Below are 22,172 nucleotides of genomic sequence, written 5' to 3' on the forward strand. Positions count from 1 at the left end.
CAAACTCTATGTGAGATTCATAAATGATATTTTCATAGCCTGGGAAGGCACACAGGAACAACTGTTACCAGAAATAATGAAACTCAATCTAATTAACGACAGGATTCAGTTCACTTGGGAAATTAATGAAAACACCATCAACTTTTTGGATGTAGCAATCACTCGACAAGGAGACAAATTTACCACTGCTTTGTTCCGAAAAAACACTGATCGCAACAACTTACTTAGGTATGACAGCTATCACCCACCGTCACTAAAAAGGCACCTTCCTTTCTCGCAACTTATGAGGGTGAAGAGAGTCGTCTCGGAACCAGATAAAGCTAAGGAACAAATGAATGAAATGGTATCACGATTTCAAAGAAGGGGCTACCCCAAGCCCATACTGGAGGAAGCAAAACAAAGAATTGAGAAGGTAACAAGGGAAGAGCTACTGTCCACCACATCTTCTACGAAAGAATCACGTATCACATGCGTCAGTAAATTTTCCACATCGAGCCAATCTTTTAAAAAAATCATCAGAAAGAACTGGTCAATTCTACGTGCAGAACCTGATTTCAAAGGAGCATTTGTGGAATACCCTCTGTTTGCACACACAAGGTCCAGGAATATAGGACAGTTGCTTAAGCCCACCAACAAAAGTCTAAGCACCACGATATACAAGGGAACACAACCGTGTCTAAATTGCCACAATTGTGCCAACATTACTAAAGGCAATACGTTATTGCCTCCTGAGTTCAAGGAAAAAATAGACTTAAAGGTTAATGGGACATGTGACACCATGAACGTCATCTATTTGTTAAGCTGCCCTTGCCATCTGCACTATGTAGGTCACACAGAGCGCAAGTTAAAAGTGAAACTAAACGAGCACAAAAGTAACATAAGGACTAAAATGCTCAAATCTACAGTGGCCACACATTTCATGGAAGCCAAGCATGATATCACCCAACTGAGAGCGTGTATTCTGGAAATTGTGGAGAGACACGAAGGAATCAACAATAAAACGCAACTTCTCAAGAGAGAAAATCAATGGATTTATCGTTTGCATTCATTAAAACCTGGGGGGCTCAATGAAAGAGTGGAACTTTTATGCTATCTATAATTTGTTCGTGATATTCAATGAATGCAACTTATGAACTGCTTGCTATGTTTTGACCGGGTTGTTCGAATTTGTGTAACTTGCCCTTTAATTTTTTATGGAATACATGTCCCAACATTCTTTGCGCACAGGCGTATCCCACAGTGCGTCCCTTTGACGTTTGTATATAGTTTCCCGCCCAGAACTCCGCCGTAACGAAACGGAGTTCATTGAAGCGGTAACCAGAGCGAGTCACTCAACTTTGATCAGCGGTAAGCGAGAGTTTCAACTGAGCGGCACTAAGCATTTAACCGGGTTGGGATTTTAAATCCAGGCATCTGTAAGGAGGGCGGAATTATTACAACCGGGCATACCGCATTTTCCCAAGATCTTGTAAGTTTTAATTTAATCACCGCACGAAACCCGCTCCCCTAGCCGCGATACAAGCGTAGCAACCCCGTCAGGATTGAGAGCTCAGTAACGCGTAACAAACCTGCGCATTGACGATTTTTGTTTCGTTTTTCTTGAACAGTCTAATATGCAACAGTTACGAATAACATGTTAACTAATTTGTATTGAACTGTATCAATTGGGCAAACGTATCATTACACACACGTCACTAGTTATATTCTGAGGATTTGTTTAAAAAAAACACACTGTGGATGGCGAAAAGAGGGTAGTACTAATGAAATTTATTTCTGATCCACAGATCCCTTGATAAAGGCGCTATCGCGCCGAAATGCATTGGGAGGTTACTCACTGAGATGAATAAGAAAGTTATTTTGATGTGAAATCATGGAAAATTTCTACAACGATGTGAATTAACATCAAGGAACGCTATTTGAACTGAAAATAAAAATTAAATTCTTTGAAAAGTTGAACGATTCTGCATTGAATTAATTGCTGGAGTGCCAGCACATACTTGTGCCCACGGAGACAAGCCGAATAGAGTCTTGCTATATTTGTTTGAATACTTTACTCCTGGGTAGGGAGTTAACCTTGGAGCACAGTGAACTATATTACACAGGCATTAAACGAGCAGTGCTCAAACTTACCTATTTTTTGGTTTATGTGTGGTGCCCATACCTCGTACATTCCAGGTGATTATGTTATAGCTGTCTTGCACATGCATTGTGACAATCTGTACATCTTTAAGGGTGCAACATTAGCGCCTAGTAAAGCGACTAGAGTGGCACCTGTGTTATGAAAGTGACCAACCCTCCCCCCAACTTTCCCAATACACGGTCTGGGATCGGAACCATACCAGACCACAACGTAACATTGCAACAAGCAAAGCAAAAATCGCAAACCAAGGGCCTTCGCCATGTGGGGGGCAGCTACTGCACCTCGCATGCGTATGCGTATCACCTTAATAGCATACTTTAAAGTTACAACGGTACCCGAGCCCAATCATTACTTTCCTGCAATAATGATATAAACAGTAAATAATAAAGATGAACAGCGTACTTTAGTTATGTTCCAAAAATACAGCACAGTATATACTTGCGTGAGTGCATTAGCCAAATAAGTCCGTAATCAATTGAGGTGTAGCCGAGGGGAACAGGGCTACGCTGCCCTCAGAGTCCGACCCATGTGATGACTCTTCTTCTGTGGAAGATTAAGTCTCATTACCAGCTCGTGGGCCATTAGTGAAGGTTGCCGTCGCGACGATCGCCTGTTGCTTGGATTGTTGCAGCCGCTGCGAGGGGACACGCTTGTTCAGGAAGGTCCTTCTGACGTGACCACTCTTACAGTCCACTGATGCAGTCTGCTGAGATCTTTTGGTGAGATCCTGGCGGTTAGTGGCTTCCGCAGCAGCAGTCAACTCCATCACTTCTATCCAGTCCTCCACGTCACCGGGGCTCTCAAAGAAGTAGGCTTTTTGTTCATGTAGGATCTTCAGGCGTGCCGGGAACAGGAGAGCATATTGGATATTCAAGTCCCGTAACCTTCGCTTCACTTCTAGGAATGAGGAGCGCTGGCGTTGCACCATAACTGTGTAGTCCAGGTATAGAGAGACACTCGTGTACTCGAAGGTAAGCGGCGCTTTCTCCCGGGCCTTCCTCAATAGTGCATCCCTATCTCTGAAATTGAGTAGTTTCACAATAAGGGGTCTCGGCGGGGCACCCGGTTTCGGTCTGCCAGTAGGTATGCGATGTGCCCTTTTGATGCAATATTGCGAGAGACCTTCCAGCATAATGTGGCCCCTAAACCACTGATCCATGTAACTTGTTGCGTCAGTCCCCTCACTTCTCTCCGGCAGGCCGATCACTCTAATGTTATTGCGCCTTGCTCTCCCTACCGCATCCTCCACCCGGTCTATTAAGGCCGCCATCTGCGTCTGTAGGAGTTTCACGTCAGCCGATTTCTGTTTCTGCTGCGGGAGCACCTCCGCCAAGGCCTTGGCATGGTCTTTCACTTTATCTGCTACTTTCGTGTGATCTGCACTCAGCAGGGTTAAGTCAGTGGTTAGGGTACCTATCTGTGACTCAATGGCCTTCCTGGAGTCACGTACTTCCTGCAGTATAAGGTCTAGTTTGTCTGTCTGTGCAGGCACCACTGTAGGGGGGATACAGTCTGATCTCTGCGTAGTATCCACATCGTCAGTCGTATCCTGCGTGGAGCCCTCTACCAACGGTCTCTGCTGTTTCAATCTATTACGCCCCATATCGCCGGGACAGTGCTGCTCCTCGTCGTATACTAGCAAAGCCACTGAGCTAATGAGGGAGCGGCGCACACCCGGGCCACACCTGGGCACCAGCTGTGCCGCAGCCGCCAAAAGCAAGTGGTGCCGTCGTCAAGTCACTCACCGGGCACGGCCCAACCCGGGCAGGCACTACCCCAATAATGTGGGAGGGGGGCCCGCACCTCTCCTGTGTCGCAGTTTCGTGGAGTGTAGTATGGCTGTGTGTATCAACCCCCTCCGTGGCCCGCACAAGGGGGGGGGATGGTGCGGCTCCAGGCAACTGACCACTAATGGCGTTCTCAAATATGCCTCCACAAGTCCTTGGGCAATGACAGTGGAGTGCCCGCGGGTCTTTCACCGTTCCTCCCAGGGAGGCACACACCTCGTGACAGCGCACCCCCCATGAGGATTGCACCCGAGTACTCTGCTCCACAGCGTCGGCGGTCGAGGCCTGCGCAGGTTGCCCCCGTCCTCCACACACCACCTTCCATTCATCAGTAATTAGGTCTCCGGTATCGAGCACTCGCCTTCTATTCTGCAAAGCCCCCAGAGAGCAGTCAGGGGCAACCAGTCTCGCATACAACCACCCACAGTTGCAGCCGGCCCAATTGCAAATGGCCGTCGCCTCCGGGGGTCCGCCCGCTAGGCCTCAGTTCCGGCGTGTGTCCAGACCTCTCCTGTCACAGTAAGCAGCAGGGCACTGCTCCGACCCCTCCGCCGACCTCGGACTGCCACAGGTGTTACAAGGGGGTTCTCCTCTCTTTGCTGTGGGCAATATCCGCAGCGCCGACAAAAAGCAGGCCTCACCGCATCCTCAGGCTTGCGTAGATGCGTGCCCCGGCCTGCCTCCGCAGACTGCCTCTCACCTGCTAGTGAAACTGCAAGCGGAACTCCGGCGTGTCCGCAGCCGGCGGGTGCCAAGATGTGCCGCCCCCTTCGTCCGGAATCGTTGCTTAGGTCCGGTGCATCAGCCGCCGTCACTCGTGGCCCTAGTCTGCCAATCCGGGCTGCCGCACCTCTATTCCCTCGGCGGTATTATTGCAAAGCGCAGCTCACAGCGGTTTCTGACCAACTCCAAGTGCACAAACCCGTTCTCTCGGTGTTCCCCAGCAGCCACCGCCGTCCGTTTATTGGGTATGGCCAATATATATCAGGATCTTAGAAGGCTCGGGTCCGAAGCTCCGTTAACAGGCAACCACCATGCTCGGCTGTTGGCCACGCCCCCCCTCCCCAGCAGTCCTAATCACAGTTCCAAGGCATTAGCCAGTGGACATTCAGCTAGTCATTATAGATATTCCATGAACAAAGTCAACATGCCTAAAATCCAGCAGAGTCATTACAATTCATTTGGACGAAGGAAGGAAGTCTAAGCTTCTAAACTGAAAAAATATCCAGCTTTCAATTTGCATAAAACACAAGTTGACAAATCACATTGCTACTTAGTGCTAGAGCTGTGGTACATTTTACACTAGAGCCTCTGGGAGGGATTGGGGTAAACCATGTAAAAATGTTGCCCTCACACCAGCTAACAACTAGAAGTACGTTCAAAATATTGTTCTTGAATGGACACCAGGTAACTGCATTAAGTATTACTAGAGTTAGCAGCACCAAAGAAGATGCAGAATGGTTTTGTCCCAGAAAAGTTTCACGTTCTCCCGAATTAATTAATCAAAGATCCAATTACATGAGATACGGTATAGAAATCTAGACTGTACAATGGAAAGATCACAGTCAAGATAAAGGTAATAGGAATAACTTAAGTTTGTATGTCAGAATACTGATATAAGAATTAAATCCGATATGCACAAGATGAATATGATTAGTGTGCGTGTGTGTATATGTATATATTACCGAGTTATAGTTAGGACCTAGTTTCCATAGGAAAAGCGTTTTTTGATCTTCGGCATCGTTTGTCGAATCTTAGCGAAATTTTCAAAACTAATGGGGCGGTCCGGTCAGCTCCTGTGTTGAAAGTTTTGGGGGTGATTCGTCAAGCGGAGGCCAAGAAAAAGGAGGGGTCCCAAAACACGTTTTCACCATGTTACTTGCCATAGGAAACTTTAGACACGGAATTACACCACATTTGGCAAAAAGGTAGCTCTTGATACAGAAAGCATCTTTTTGTTAAATGGTGTAAATCCGTTCAGTAGTTCCTGAGAAATGTAAACATTTCTCAGATTTCCATATATCGAAGTGGAGGATCCGCAAACCCTCCCGATCTCGAGCCTGCGATCTGATTGTCTGCCAACAGTTCCAACTAGGAAGTGTTGGCAGCGATCTTGTGGCTCGGTTGAACCGAGTCACAAGGAAAAAGGTTAAAAAACATTAAAATTTAAGAAAAGGGGGCAGGGTAGAGACACCCTAACCCCCTAGGCCCGCTCAGGGAGTCCCACAGGGAACCAGAGGGCCAAATAAAGCATTTTCTTTAAAGGAATTTCAGCTGGATTCACGCTGGATGCACAAGTCTGTCCGAAAATGAAAAAACACAAAGCAAGGGCTCCCGCGCTACGTTTTCTTTAAGCCCCTGGGTGGGCCAGGTCCCGGGGGCAATAATTAAAATAGATGTAGACGCCCACGCGGGCACCTGCAGCCCGGGAGACCGCCACCTCCTCGGGCTCTGTTTATTAATTGCGGGGTACCTCACAGGCTCCACCTGCCCGGGGATTTTTTATAAATTAAATGAGTGAGGGGCTCCTGCTCCCCCTACGAATACCCGGGGACCGCCACCTCCCTGAGGCTATTTTCATTAAAATGTGGGGGCACGTGCCCCCCACTCAACTCCGGGCACCGCCACCTCCTCAGGGCTACGCTCAAAATAATGAGTGGGGACCAACACCTCTGCACTGCCCCCCTCCTGGAGCAGTAAATGGTCTTCGGTACCGCCATCCCCACAGGACCAGTTCCAGCAATGTCCCGGGGTGCTCACCCCTGGGACATTGCAGTTTGCTATGGTTTGGCGGGAGCACTGCAAGAAAAAGAAAGATAGAAAATGGCCGGGCCCCAGGGGATCAGGACTCTAGTGCCAAAATCAGTCTCGGGAGGGGGCTCGCATGTCCCCACTCCCCTTTGAAAAAACAACCAACAAAAAAACAAAGACCCAGCCCTGGGGGATGGGGTCCCTGGGGCAGATTCGGTCCAGAAGGGGGGCCGCTTGGCCCCCCTCCAGCTTTAAAATTGTGAAAAAACAAAAAATGGGTAAGGCCCCTTGGATGGGGTCCCTGGGGCCCAAAAGGGTAAATGAAAGGTGGCCCACACAGCTCCTCTTCCTGAATTTAAAACAAAAAATAGGAAGCCGGCACCACACTGGAGGCCCTGCCCTCTTTCACAACTACTCTGCAAACTCGCCTCCTGGCGCACACTTGGTTGGGGAATGAAGTCCCCTTTGCTGCTGAGGGTCCTTAGAGGCCAACTAGCCCACCTGTCCCAGTAAGCCCCACACAGTGGGATTGCTGAGAGGTGGTCGGAGGCCATGCCCCTTTTTCCACCGCTCTGCAAACGCGCCTCTCGGGCCCTGCTGGTGGGGCGATGAGTTCCCCTTGCCTCCTGAGGTCCTCAGGAGTAAAGTAGACTTCATCTCCCAAGCAGTTATGCGCCAGGAGGTGCGTTTGCAGAGTGGTGGAGAAAGGAGGCATGGCCTCTGACAACCTCTCAGCAATCCCACTGTGTGGGGCTTACTGGAGGTAACAGTTAGGCTAGTTGGCCCCTAAGGACCCTCATCAGCAAAAGGGACTTCATTCCCCAACCAAGAGCGTGCCAGGAGGTGCGTTTGCAGAGTAGTTGTGAAAGGGGGCGAGGCCTGGTATCAGAACTCAGCAATCCTGCTGCATGGGACTTACTGGAGGTAACAGGAGGGGTAGATGGCCCACAAGGATGTCCTCGGGGCCAACTACCTCTCTTATTACCTTCAGTAATTCCCACACAGTGGGATTGCTAAGAGGTCTTCGGAGGCCACACACCCCTTTCTCGACTACTCTGCAAACGCACCTCCTTTCACACTACTGGTTGGGGGATGAAGTCCACTTTACCCCAGCGGGACACTGGATGCCAAAAAGTCCTCCTGGTACATCCAGTATGCACTTTGTAGCGGAATTGCTGAGTGCTGGTCAGAGGCCCAGCCCCCTTTCTCCACCACTGTGAAAACATGTCTGCTTGTTAAACAACCTTAGAAATTCACTGAAAAAAACACAGGTTTGAGGGACCTTATAGTTAGGAATTTGCATTTGAAAAACCTTAGAAATTCACTGAAAAAAACACAGGTTTCAGGGACATTATAGTTAGGTATTAGCATTTAAAAAACCTTAGAAAGACACAGAAAAAACAAAGGTTACAGAGACGTTATAGTTAGGCTGACATTTCACTTGTACAAAACCAGAGAAATTCAGCAGTTATGGTCAATTGAGCAATATATAACTCGCGCCCCCCCAATGCACTGCTGATGACGTCACATATTACATCACTCATGACATGATCAGTGACATCACTGATTACATCATCCACATAATCTCTGACGCACCTACTCACACCCTAATATAACCTTTCATACACCCACTCTAAAATACAGACTACCATTCCCAAAACCATAGACACACCAATACCAGTTAGTACATATCCACTCACTGATTCATAGGTCTACACACACATCCACTCACTCACCCATACAGGCATTCATACATGCAGTCACTGATCAATACAGCCACTGATATATGCACTCATACACCCATACAGACACTCGCACACTGCCACTGACCCACAGATTTACTCACACATCTATTTACTCACCTATACAGTTACACACACAAACCACCTCACTCATTCATACAGATACTAACACATACTTACTTTCCTATATAATCAATGACACAGGCACACACTCATCCATACAGGCACTCTCACAATCACTCATTCTCACATACAGTCACTTATATACTCCAACACTCACATATACTGCATTACACATATGCAGTTACTAAACAATTTACCACTGAGACATCCATTCACTCAACGACACAGCCATATGCACACTCACTCACCCATACAGCCCCTCGCAGAAGCAGTCATGAATCCATACAGCCACTGACTCACCCACTCACTCATCCATGCAGGCAGTCACACACCCTCTCATCCACCCACACAAACACTCATACATCCATACAGGTACCCAGGCAACCAATCAATCACCCATACAGCCACTCACACACCCACTCACCAACCCATACAGCCACTTAGATACCAACAGACAGACGGATACAGACATTCACAGTACCTAATCACTCACCCATAGATTCACTGAGACACCTATCACTCACTTATACAGTCAGTCACGCACCCACTGAATCATCCACACAGGCACTCATACACCCTCTGATTCATCAATACACCTTCGTATATATATTTAACACTCAAACATTTTAAAAACCCTCAGTCACTGGATGATGTCATGAGTGATGTCATGAGAGATGTTGTTTGAGCTGTCAACAGTGATGCCATCATTGACCATGTCATGAGCGATGTAATATGTGAGGTCAAAAGCAGTGCATTGCGGGGGTGTGAGTTATAATTAGCTCATCTAACTAGAACTGCTAAATTTCTCTGTTTTTTGTAGAAATGTCTGCCTAACTATTAGATAGATAGATAGATAGATAGATAGATAGATAGATAGATAGATAGATAGATAGATAGATAGATAGATAGATAGATAGATAGATAGATAGATAGATAGATAAAAACATATGCATGTGAAGGTATGAAGATGACATTTTCGTTATACATTTGTTGGTGTACATGGAACTATGCTTCCATTTTTTAACAGAAACAAGGAGGTATGGGGGAGTGTGAAATAAAAAATATAAAAACGTGCTTTTTATACTTAGTCACAACACACGTGTATATCAGACCATGAAAATATTTCTGCTTCTATGTAAATATAGGTGTATGTATAGAGGGGCTTATGCCTGGTACTAAAACTTCACTAAGTGTCATGTGTACGTATGTATATGTATGTATGCATTTCAGTAGATATTTAGATCTGTGGGTTTGTCTCTAAACATGTACAAGTCAATTTTAGCTAGTTTCAGATGCTTATTTAAAAAACAAAAATCCTCCAATCTTTATCCCATCCCTCCTCTCTGAAACATCCCAAACCTTTCTGACTACTATTAACTCCCAAACATCCTTTTCAAACTTCCCCCTCTCTTTTATTCAATTCACTCAACTAACAGGGGCACAGTCACTATTCTGGATAACAACTCACAACTTCCTTTTTCTAATCCACTTCCATTATTCTATCCCCACTCAAACACTACTAAACACATGAGAACTCAAGAACACAAATTTACCACAACTAATCCACAAGGAAAAAGAAAGCACATATTACTAATTTACTAACTATATAACTCTAATCTCGAGTTCCGGAGTAGCATGCAACTCGCTGCACAGCACCTCAATGCCTCATCATGGGTGGTAAGCGCTATATAAATACACTAAATAATACTATACATTGTAATATTGTGCTAGGAGAGTATGGTAGCAAAATTATCTGTATAATGTCAGTAAGTGTATGTAGTTAAGAATAGACTTAATGTTCTTAACTCCACCTCTATGTAGTTTGAAGATATATACACTTACGATGTTAGTGTTAATTTATTTAATAAAATACAGTGGTGTGGTACCCAAAATTCACAGGGAACTATGAAATACTGAAAATATTTTGTGTTTCCCTGTGTGAAATATGGGATGCATCATCTTAATAACAGCCCCCAAACAACTCTGCAAAGCTTTACTATTTTGGGGTTGCTAAGATTATGTGACAAATTGATCTAAATTATGAAGCAAATTGATTACAAAAACAGAAAAAGTAAAATTATGAGGTATGTTGTTGGCAGTATTATTTTCATTTATTTGAAAAATAAAACCTTTTTGTGGAATCTGCAAACTATTTGGCAAATGATGTTAATCCATCATCATGAGATACACACCACAACCATAAAATTGCATACATCACTTCATTGCAAAGTTGTTCATTGATTTATCTGATTGTATTCATGAAAGGTAAACAAAACCTAAACATTCTAATTCCTATCAGGGACCATTTTGGGGACTTTTTCAGAGGTCCCTGGCGAGTTAGGGATGACTTCGCTGAGACTATATCAATCAAAGGCATTTACGACTATTGGCCAGAGGCTTAAGCTGACTGTTGGACAACTAAGCACCTTCAGCGCTTGACTCTCAGGATTGAAATCAATCCAAGGTTAGCTCAGGGAGGTGGTTTTGGATTAAAGACTCAGCACTCGCCAGAAGTGTGTCTTTTGGGTACCCTTCAACCTCAACACGACGTGTGAAAATCTGAGGTGTGCTTTGTTGGCATGGGCTTTGAAGCTAATGCTCTGTGGTCAATTGAATTGGCAGGTAGGGAGACTACAGACTTTGGTGGCGTACTGCTTGTTGCATGTTTGGTGTGCCGATTTTCTGGTTTTGAAGGTACATTTTACCAATATTTGTGAGGGAGACCAGTGGCACTGGAATACAGAGTTTGTGGGTTCCAATTGCAAGGAGAAAGCATGAGGATGTAGTAATGATGGAACGTAGCATTCTGCGTTCAAGAACAGAGAGGTAGTAAGCATTATTGGGTGATGCTACATTCAGCTCAGTAGTTCTAATGCTGAGAGGGGGCAGTCACCTACTAAATACCATGGAGGCACAGTCTGATCTACATCCCTCTGGGAGCCAGAAAAGGCGCAGTTGCTTCTCCTTTTTAGGTCTCGCCTACGCAGTGTGCATGCGCTGCTTAGGAAAGAGACCTGTAGTCATCGATTGCCTTTTTCAGGCTGAAACGTGCACGCGTTCCATTGCCTTCAATGGCAACGCGTGGACGTGTGGCGATTCCCTTGCGGGAACGAGCACCGCCATATGGTAGCAATTATCGCTCCCACAAGTGAATTGCGCAGGCCCCCCCCTCCCCCTGCTGCACCACGAGGCAAGCACGCTTGTTTTTTAAGGCACGGGGAGCAGCCTGCGCAGGACACGAGCCCCGCTCCTCGATTTCAAATTCAGCATCTCTGGGACATCTCCTCCCTTCAAATAGAACCCTCCGTGTCACAGTTACCAACACGTGCATACGAGAGGATGCCCTCTCTGCCCCCTGCACTGTAAGACCCAGTTGTTCCCGAGGTCCGCAGTAGCTTTCTCGGAGGAAGCTGCCTCGTGCAGGGCACGAATCTTGTGGAAGAGGCCACAGTCCAGGCTCCCAGCGTGCAGCAGCATAACGCTGCGTTCACTCTGCCCGCTTTTTACCCTAAAATGAAGAAGCTAGCCATGTGTTTCATTAAGCTGGAAGTTAGGAGACTAGGAAGCTGCCTCGCGCACCGCACGGATCTTGTGGAAGAGACCGCGGTCCAGGCGCCCGGCCCGCAGCAGCACTGCACTGCGTTCACTCTGCTTGCTTTTTACTCTAAAATGAAGAAGCTAGCCATGTGTTTCAATAAGCTGTAAGTTAGGAGACTCGGGAGGCGCATTAAGCATAAGGCATTAAAAACAAAACGATAATAACCTCCTCGCTAATGCCGTATTATTGCTCCTGCAGCTAAGCCGGAAAAGCTTGTGTGGGAGGACGCGCGCGAGATGCGGCGCCCAGACCAGTATTTACACCCATCCACAAAGGGTTGACAGCTGCAGCAGAGCCACGCGCCCCAGCTGGGCTCGGAAACAGCTCCACCAGCTGAGGCGAGGACCCGCCTTTGGGCTTTGTTTAATGAAATTGTATTACATTAATTGTAGACTTTGGTGCCACTTAAGGTGGCCGCAGCACACTGAGGGAAAACAACATTGGTCGAATGAACAGCAGTGTGGCGATTCACTTGCGAGAGGGAGTGGCGCCATATGGTAGCAATTATCCCGGCGCCTGCTGCTCGCTCCCGCAAGTGAATTTCGCAGGCCCCCTCCTCTTTCCCCTTCTATGCACTTACATAAAGGAATGCCTTTCGTTGGCCTTTTCCCACCATGCACCGGTACACTGAGTTAGGATACACCTTCCTGGATAAGTTCACCCGTCTATCAGCGCTGTTATCGACATTAAAAGGATGGGAGGCCGGGTTGTCGGCAGTGAGCACCTAACTCATCTTCCCAATGTCACATGCGTCTGGCGAATAGTTGCCCTCATGGCAGGCAAGGCCCTGTTGGGGAAATATCTGTTTCCGGAATCTTGACCGAGCCTGGCAGGTCCCTGACTTGTACCTTCTGGGGCTAGATTTGTTTTTGGCATCCTTCACCCCTCCCTTCCAGACATCCACCCCCTCTTGGCAGGCCCCAACATGAGTGTGGGGCGGGGAGCATCACTGGTGGGGGTGCGGGGGGGTGCAGGAGCCAGGCTGCTTCCCACCCAAAAGGAACTACATCTTAACGTGGGCTTGGGCATAGTAAGAAAATTCATTTCTTCGGGATGGCCAAATGCCCGCTCAGATTAGCAAGGGTGCAAATAAGTGGAACCACGATAAAATGCTTCCTTCCTGTGTCTTTTGTGCAAAGACAGCTGTAGCGCCACTACACCTGCTGGCCTTTTCTAAATGAGCGTAAATCGCCACAATTTGCATGGCTTTCATTGAATTCCAAAGTTTACAAACTCTAATTCATATATACATCCTGAAGCCGTGTGTTTGTCAGGATTGTTCCTTCCTAAATGTGGGTGTCCCATTGGCCCGTTATTGCCTGACTTCCGCTTTGGCACAGCGTGAGTTGGGATACCGTGTTTTGTGTCGTCGTCCCCACCTCGCCCCTCCCAGAGTTCCTCGGTCTGTGCATGATGGGCTAGCCGCCTATGTTTATAGGGGACTGACAGCAGTTTACATCTTTAACCCCTTCCATGCTCATGACGAGCTCAGCTCGTCATGCAGTACACTGCTCGTGTCCTCATGACGAGCTCAGCTCGTCATGAACAATGGGATTTACAGACCCCTCAGCACAGGAGGAGAAAAGTCAAAGCACCCAAGGTGTTAAGACATCCCTGGGGGTGCCTGCAAGACTGAGACACCTCATCTGAGGTCCCCATAGTATTGGTTTAAATATCCGCCCGAGTTCCCTCCCACTGAACTAGATACAACTTGTAGGTAACTAGTTAACGGGCTCACTCTTTCTTGTGTAGCTTTGTAACTGTAGATATGTAACTTGTTAATGTGCTTGGTGTATCTTGTGTACCTTATGTAACTTACCTGGTTCTTCTGACACCTTTGGGTAAAGTTCGCACTATATAAAACTGCATTAAATAAAAAACATAAATGAAATACACATGTTGCTTAACTGCTGCCAATTGGGGTGGATTTTGCGCAAATCTTTGCCTGGCTTTCTGCCTCTTGTTGATGCCATGTACTGAGGTACCGAATTATGGCAGCGTTTTTTTATATTCAAGCTCTGACAACGGCATCTCTAATTCTGCCATACCTCAAATTGGAAAAGGTTGGACATTTACTCCTGAAAATGGCAGGAGTAAAACTTGTTTGCTGGGTGTCTTACGGGCAAAAACAAGGTCCAGATAAAGATTTCACGTCAACCAAAACTCAGGACTGGATTGCTGTGTCTTTAGTGAGATGGTGTGATGTAGTTACCTTTTACATACACCAAAATGTATAAAAAAAGATATGTGTATCATGCAGTTTAGAAAGTAGCCATATAACTACAAGACGACACGACACCTCTCCAGTTCAGGGCTTTCATTCTCTAGGTGTAGAACTTTCCTGGGACTTATTATAAGGCACTAAAGCCCAAATGGCAGAGATCTCAAGATTCTCAGATTCATGTGTGTGTAGCTCATCAAGTTCAGTTTTTTTTCTTTACATTATGGGATTTGTGGCCCTTTTGATTACATTCATAAAGTCAGAACTACAATTCCAGGGATGCAAAGAAAAAACCTGACCCGAATGAGCTACTCGTACCTGAACCTGCTAAATTTGAGAAATTTGTTCACCATATTTCACAGGTGTGGAGGTCATTTCAGGTTGTGCCTTTGACAGCCGTGGTCCAACACACCATCAAACACACCTTGAAAGAATGATATCTAAAAGAACACCACACGACTCTTAAAGTGGCGCTGGAGTGACTTGGAGGGATTTATTTGCATAGCTGCCAAGCGTTTGCATGTTAATCCCAACTTTAGCCAACAGCAAGCTGCGTTCTGGGACGTGTAGTTTCGTATGTAACGTTGTAAGTATAAACTCAAAAATCCAAGTAGTGTGGGTTAAAACGTAAGAAGGCACCTCACATTACATGCTTCTACTTGGTATGCAAAAGGTTTACTCTGATTTTATTAAAAATCAAGCCTTTACATGTCACATATGAGCCTCTTAAGGGGCTCGTGGGTACTTTCGCCATGTAGGAAAAAATCGTACATATTGGCTCTATTAATTCGAGCAACCACTTCCTTCCCATCAACTAAAAACAAGCATTGGCATAGCCAATAGGTCTCGCCTTTGGGACCTTTTAAGTGTTTAGCCATGCAACAGTTGTTGTTGCATCAAGAATATTGTGCTGCATAACTAAATACTTAGACGGTCCCAAAAGCGAGACCTATTGGCTATGCCAATGTTTGTTGGACGTTTGTTATGGTGCCCAATTCTTTGTGCTCTGTGCAGTGTCTTAGAGGTCTCACTCTCTCCCACTCAGCACAGTGCTGTTGCGGTTTAGCCCACTGGCGTGATAACGGTTTGTCACAGTTCCTGGACAAGCGTTGACAAGCTGGATGCCCATGCAGGTCTCAGATTTATGTTTTGGGGTACCATTCATCACTCATTACCATAACTGCTTTTATTCTGTTTTTCATAATCAACCCTTCTGGGCTCTGTAATAATTACTGACTGTGTTCATTTGTTTGAGTGCTGAGTGGCAGGAACTTTTGGAGGACTTGACATATCTTGACCGAGGTGAAAGTCAAGGTTTGAAAGTGATTCAGACTGTTGTTAAAAATCTGATGTCTACTACGTTCCAAATGTTAGCACCATTCTGGAAAGATTACATTTTGCAAGGATAACTCAGAAGGACAATGAGACTGCAGGAGTCGTTGACAGCACTTATGAAACTTGATGCCACCTGCAAATTTGGTGTTTTATTTGAAGATCGTATTAGAGACAAATCTGTGTTTCATTGCAAATTGGATAAAGTCAAGGAGTTGTTGCTTAAAGATGAGCCTCGGTTGAGCGATGTTACAGTCAATGCTAAACAAGTAGAACACTTATTAAATTGGGTTAAGAAATTGAGGGACAAGGCGGGGAAGAAGGTTGGTGCATGTGTGGTGGAAACCAAACCTAATGGGGAAGCAACTTTTCAGTTTAAAGGGAGTTTCTTCCATTGTAGCTTGTCTGGTTATATGAATGACAAACTGTAAGGATTGTCTGGCTCTGAAAGCCGAGTGTAACAAATAGGGAAAAGAAGGAAAATTGTATAAAATGCCACATTATTAAAGTTAAATTGAGGTGCAGCATGAAAGAAATGTGCATGATGGTTGTGCTCCGGATTGGTGAGAGAGACAAAGGTTTGGTGCAAATTGAGACTGTTCCAGTGGAAGTCATGGGAAGGGTAGGTTTATGTTTCCATCAAAAGGTGACAGCATTCTCTTTTAGCCCCATCGAAAGGACTTGAGAGTGCATCTTGACCCCAATGCTGACGAACGCGTGTGTGTAAATGAAGTGGACTGCGGTTGGGAAGATTTTTGGTTTTAACATTTCTGTGTTTCTTTAGATGGGAAACTGTTGTCTCAAAAGATACTTCTACAAAATCACTGCCATAGTATCCAAGGTGAGGAGAATACGTTTAAATGTTCAAGAGGCTGCGAAAGAGGGGTTGGTAATATATTGAGTAATAAAAAAATCATTGTACCTGTTGAAATCACTGAACAGCTGGCCCCAGTGGCAGCATTAGGCAGTTTTTCTCCCTCGGGGGGCTCAACCATGGCAGTACTTGCGGATAAATGTCCTCTTCCAAACCGGATTCCTGTGTTGTCGACTGTAGCAGAAGCAAGGTTCTGTGCCACCTTGGAACTGGCATCTGCATACCATTAAATCATATTGTAAGAGAACCTGCAGCTTGGAACTGGAATCTGCTTACCATTAAATCATATTGTAAGAGAACCTGCAGCTTTTGTTACCCCCCACGATTTGTTATACGTTTCTCAGGATGCCATCTGAGCTTGTCTTTACATTGTCTGTTTTTCAGAGAGTTATGTATAATCTGATTAATGATCAAGTAGTAGTTAGGTGATTTTCTGATCTATCAGAAGACATGGATGAACATAACAACAATGTGCATTAGGTCTTGGAGCAGTTTGCGAGAGCTTGCTTCACTTTAAAGGTGGACAAATGTAGGTTTAGACAGGAACAGATCACCTATCAGGGTCACACAATTTCTCACAAGGGTGTAACGCTCAAGAAGAAGCTTGTAGATAGCATAGGCAACCTAGAAATTCTACAGTAACTGCTGAGCAACATATCTGAAAGTTAATTTTAAAAAAGTGATATGACACAGCAGCGCTACGCATCACAACATTTTTTTGACTTTCATGTTTCACGGCAGGTGACATTTTTTTTAAAGTGCTAATTTCGTAGCCATCTTTGACCGCATCTGAGTTCTTTTATTTTCTTTACTTTAAGCCATGCTGCTGTGCAATATAGTTAAAAAACTTTGACAAAGTTTTGTCAAAGTGGTGTGGCTCACTGGTTAGAGGCGGCAGACCCGGAAGGAGAGGACGGCCCGGGACCAGGGTTCAATTCCCGACGCGGCAGGGTCGTGGACCACGGACTCGATAATTCTCGCCTCGGTGCCTACTCTAACCTGGGATCACACTCGGCAACTCTGGGCATTAGATTGCCTCATCTCTACAACGGCCCCCCACAGACGCCGGGGATGCCTGGTTTCACCTTGGAGATACCCAGTAGGGACCATCTCACAGGGAAAGCCAGGACGGGTTCCCCAGCGGTCTACAGCGCGGAGATACCCCATGGGGTGATACATGCGCTTTACAAGACATCATTACATTACATTACAAAGCCAATAGATGCCACATAGAACAGAACAATTGGATTTGCCAATGCTTGTTAAATAAAAATAAAGCTGCTGAAGAGGGCTGTTACTCCTTTTTCACTAAAATGTCACAAGCTGTAAATGGTTTAGTGAAATTAGGTTGTTGGTAATAAAGCAAATAATGTAACATTATGAAGGAAGACCTTGGCTTTAGAAAAAACGTGTGTAATGTGAAGTGCTCAAATACCTTCTGTCAGGTCGAGTTTATGCTATATGAAAATGCTGAAAAACAGAAGAAGAAATAGTACCTCTATCACAGCGTGAGCACCAGTGTGAGAAGTTGAAATGGTTTATGATGTCCAATAATTAAAGTGGAGCCAACAAAGGCTTGGGTCTGGTTACTCCCTGGCCTAGACCACTCTAACTAGATAAACAACATGGAGGGCCAGGTAAATACATTCAAAATATTAACATTGACACCACACCTAGCCAATAATCCTAAGCGGGCAACGTTTTCATTCTGATAGTTTTTTCTTATTTACATATTTTTCCAAATCAAAATGTGCGAAAGGAGACACTGTTGTCAAATACATTGAACACCATCAACACATATTACAAACAATGAGAACATGAATAAATGAAAAACATTCATATAGCAAACAATGAAGAAAGGAAAAACATTCATATAGACACCATATATAAACACAAGGGGGGATGCCTCCAAATATTACATTCATGGGGCATCAGTCCTAATATCATATATACAAACAAGCGGCCAAACAATAATTTTCATAGGCCTGCCTGTCAACTACACTGAAAACTATTTTTTTATCAGGGTCTCATTTGCAAGAAAGGATTATTTAAACTGCATATTCCAGTGTAGAGTCAACATGTTTCGAACCCTTACAACACTCAGGGGTTCTCCTCAGGATAGGGACTGGAGGTGGCCTATAACAAAAAAACACGGTGTAAGTGGGGTTGTTCTATTATGCTTATATATACTCAGAGACCACCTGAACCTAAAAATACCAGTGTGTATTTGTTTTCTTTCCTTTCCAGTACTGTTGTCTCCCATACACAATAGGAGTGGGAAACCCTATAGCTGGATGTAAAGTAGAAAATGGTATCAATCTATTGGCTCTTGAACCTTCCAATTTGTACCTCTATTTCCAATGCTTAACGAGTATGTACATTAGATCCTGGCTTTTTTGCAGGGTCCCTTATCTCATCGGTGGGTCGGCGCTATATTGGGCAGATGGAGGTGCTGCGCTGTAAACGACAATCACGAACTTAAAAATTCAGGTTGACTTTTTTTAAAATTGAAATGTATGCACATAACGGACAGCGAAATGTACCTTTGAAACTTCTCGTAGCTGCGAGTTCAGAGAGCAAAACGAGGCAAGACTACCTCGGTTTGCAGACGTGAGGCATGTTTTTGAATTGTTCTGAAAGATTAAGAAATTCAAACTTAGTATGACTCACAATTGGTCTGTAAAGGTTCTGCTGGCTAAGTACAAATATCGGGCCGCAAGAAAACTTACTAGGGGACAGCAGATCTTGCTCTGACTTCCGTGTTCGATTCAAACGCAGACGCGCATCACGTAGTTCCACGTGTGCGTGATTGCGTATATTTAAAGGCCCGATGGTAATTTCTGCCCGCGAGGTGGTGCAAGGAATCTTGGTACTTGAGGTGCAAGCATCTACATGTCACAATGAGTGGCTGTGGACCCAGCGCTCTGCAGCAAACATCATTTTAAGTCGTGTGTGTGAAGGTTGGTGCTAATTTTAACACCAGCACGGCAGCAAATGTATGCGGACATCAAATGATTTGTGTGCATGGTGTATCACGCACAATCATGATTGGATTGCACAATGACTTCTGTATACAGATGTACCCAGCATACTATCAAAAACTGCTCAGTTCTGATAGTTCATTCAACCCGGTCTTCGCTGTATTGAATTTCATAGTAAGGACAGCTTCTTTTTGGGCCAACAATACATCAGGGTCTTCCCCTACACCTACAGGAACTTTGATCACCGCTAGAATAGTCCACTTGAAGTCATTTGAGCTATGGTTCGTCTGTAGGAAGTGGGGAACCAGCAGAGCTGTTAGGACTTTGTTCTTAATTCTTGAACGATGTTGAACGATTCGTTGGCCCACTTCCTGCGTTGTTTTTCCAATATAGATTTTTTGGCATGGACAAAGAATAGCATAGATGGCATATTTTGATTTGCAGTTAGTAAACTGATCATGTCACCAGAATTTTTTGCCATCAGATAAGAGTGAACCCTCAATTGTAACATTGCATACTGAACAAGTTCCACATTTATAATGCCCTTTGACCGGACTCAGACCGAACAGTGTGCTTTGGGTGTCTTTTTTTGGTGCTGGTCGTGTCAAAGTAATCAGTTGCCCTATATTTCGATTTTTCTTTAGAGCGAAAAGTGGTTGTCCAATGTTCGGTAGAGCATCTTCTACCAGATGCCAGTGATTACGTATGATTTTTTAGACAGGATGTGTGTGAGGTTCAAAAGTTGAAAAACACACCATTTGTTCCATTTGGGGTTTATAGTTCTTCTGTAATAGATGTTCCCTTGGATCCATCGTGCTTTTTTCCTGGAGTGCTTAACAAGTTTGCGAGGGTATCCTCTATCTTGTAGTTTCTGACCCAAGGCTTCACCATGTATCTCAAAGTCTTCCAACTTGGAGCAATTCCGTCTCACCCTTAGGAATTGTCCAAAGGGCAGATTGTTTTTCAAATTTCTCGGATGGTAGCTCCGAACGTGGAGTGCATTATTCTTGTCTGTCTTTTTTAGATACAGGGGACATCAGTCCTTCAGGTGTATATTTGATTTCGACGTCCAGGAATGAGAGTGATTTACAATCATAAGTAAGACTGAACTCGATGTCGGTACTGCGGTTGTTCAGCCATTCGTAGAATTCTGTCAACGCCGTCGAGGATCCTTCCCAGATACACCACACGTCATCAATGTACCTTAGCCATTGTTTGATGTGTTCACTGTATGGATTGTTGTTGTATATGCACTTCTCTTCATATTCGGCCATATACAGCACTGCCATCTCCGGCGCAAATGGACATCCCATCGCTGTCCCCTTTACCTGGAGGAACAGCTCATCCTCACCCCACCATCCAAATAATGCAAGAGATACATGAGTATATGAGTATATATGAGCATAATAGAACAATGTTTGTTTTCCAACAATAGGGAGAAAGATAATTTAGGGAAGGGCGGTTACTACTCGGAAGGAGTAGAAGGCCCAGCTACAGCGTATGCCCTGAAATGTATGTGATACAAAAAGGCTGAGCTGTTCCTCAGAACAAAAAGGAATGTACTAGTCGTGCAGGTATGTGAGGATGTTGTAGAATCTCAATGGGAACTACAGTTGGGCATCCATAGTGTTGGATGTAATGCCCTCACACACCCTTGCGGGTGTCATGCTTCATCATCTGGGCTTGCTCCTCGTTGGGTCGGCGGTGCAATACCCAACGGGCGACACCTCAAAGAGGGGCACTTTGGCGGAGATCTTTTCTCCAACTGCCGTATGATGAAGTGGGGGTGTGGGGCCAGAATAACGTAGACTTGGTCTGTGAGTTTAAAATAGGGCTAGGAGTACCAGGATCAGGTTTATTCTGGGGGTCCCCTGCTCTAATTAAAAAAGAAAAACTAATCGGTATTCGTTGGAATATTATGTTTCCTGTATCGAGTCTAGGTTTAGTATGTGCTCTGGTTGGTCGACATGTTTCTCGCCTGTGTCTAGCGATTCTTCAGGACCCAGAATATCAACAAAAATAACAAGAAAAATATTTTCTTTTGAATTACTGTCTACGTTGGTGAGATCTGTTCTAGGATCTAATGTTCCGTGACTATTTAAACAAATAAAGTGAGTGTAGTACAATGTCTATACCTGTGTTGCGCGTCATCTACCTGGATGGGGAGAAAAGAAAGCAATGCAACAGGTATGAAACTCTTGACCAGGGTGACCTTGTACATTCCAAGTGTAGCGCTAATCGCATGTGAACTAAAACCAATGTGAAACAGTGTAGTGAGCATGCCTGTGTGGTGGTTCAGTCAAGCTCACACTCTATAAAATCACAATTAAAAAGCAGTAGCAGCAGTTATTCGAAGGTGGTTGTAACTGGAACACTCACCTAATGGTTAGAGAATCTAGGCAACAATAGTACCTGGCGATCTTTACATCGGATATAGACTTCCAGTCTCTTGGCTGAGTGTAAGAAGGAACATGGGAAATCATGCTAGCTGTGGTCTTACGTTGGGTAGATTGTCTAGGGATCTTTGCTAGTATAACATGCATGTATCAGGGTGCATAACCAGTTAAAACAACTTAGTTTATTCAATATAGTGTTGAAGGTGCCCCACAAAGTAGTACTCTTA

At 45.0% G+C, this 22,172-nt stretch overlaps 1 protein-coding gene across 2 annotated transcripts in view; it reads right to left on the minus strand.

Annotated features, from left to right (window-relative positions):
• The window catches only part of SAMD13 (sterile alpha motif domain containing 13), a 523,502-nt gene that overhangs the window by 475,993 nt on the left and 25,337 nt on the right, over positions 1–22,172 (minus strand). For both annotated transcript variants that reach the window (XM_078644771.1, XM_078644763.1), the window contains exon 2: positions 16,617–16,784. In XM_078644771.1, the coding sequence (XP_078500897.1) occupies positions 16,617–16,784 (168 nt within the window). The remainder of the gene's footprint in view (positions 1–16,616; positions 16,785–22,172) is intronic.

This window comes from Lissotriton helveticus, chromosome 1_1 (genome assembly GCF_964261635.1).
Source record: "Lissotriton helveticus chromosome 1_1, aLisHel1.1, whole genome shotgun sequence".
NCBI classification, from domain to species: Eukaryota; Metazoa; Chordata; class Amphibia; order Caudata; family Salamandridae; genus Lissotriton; species Lissotriton helveticus.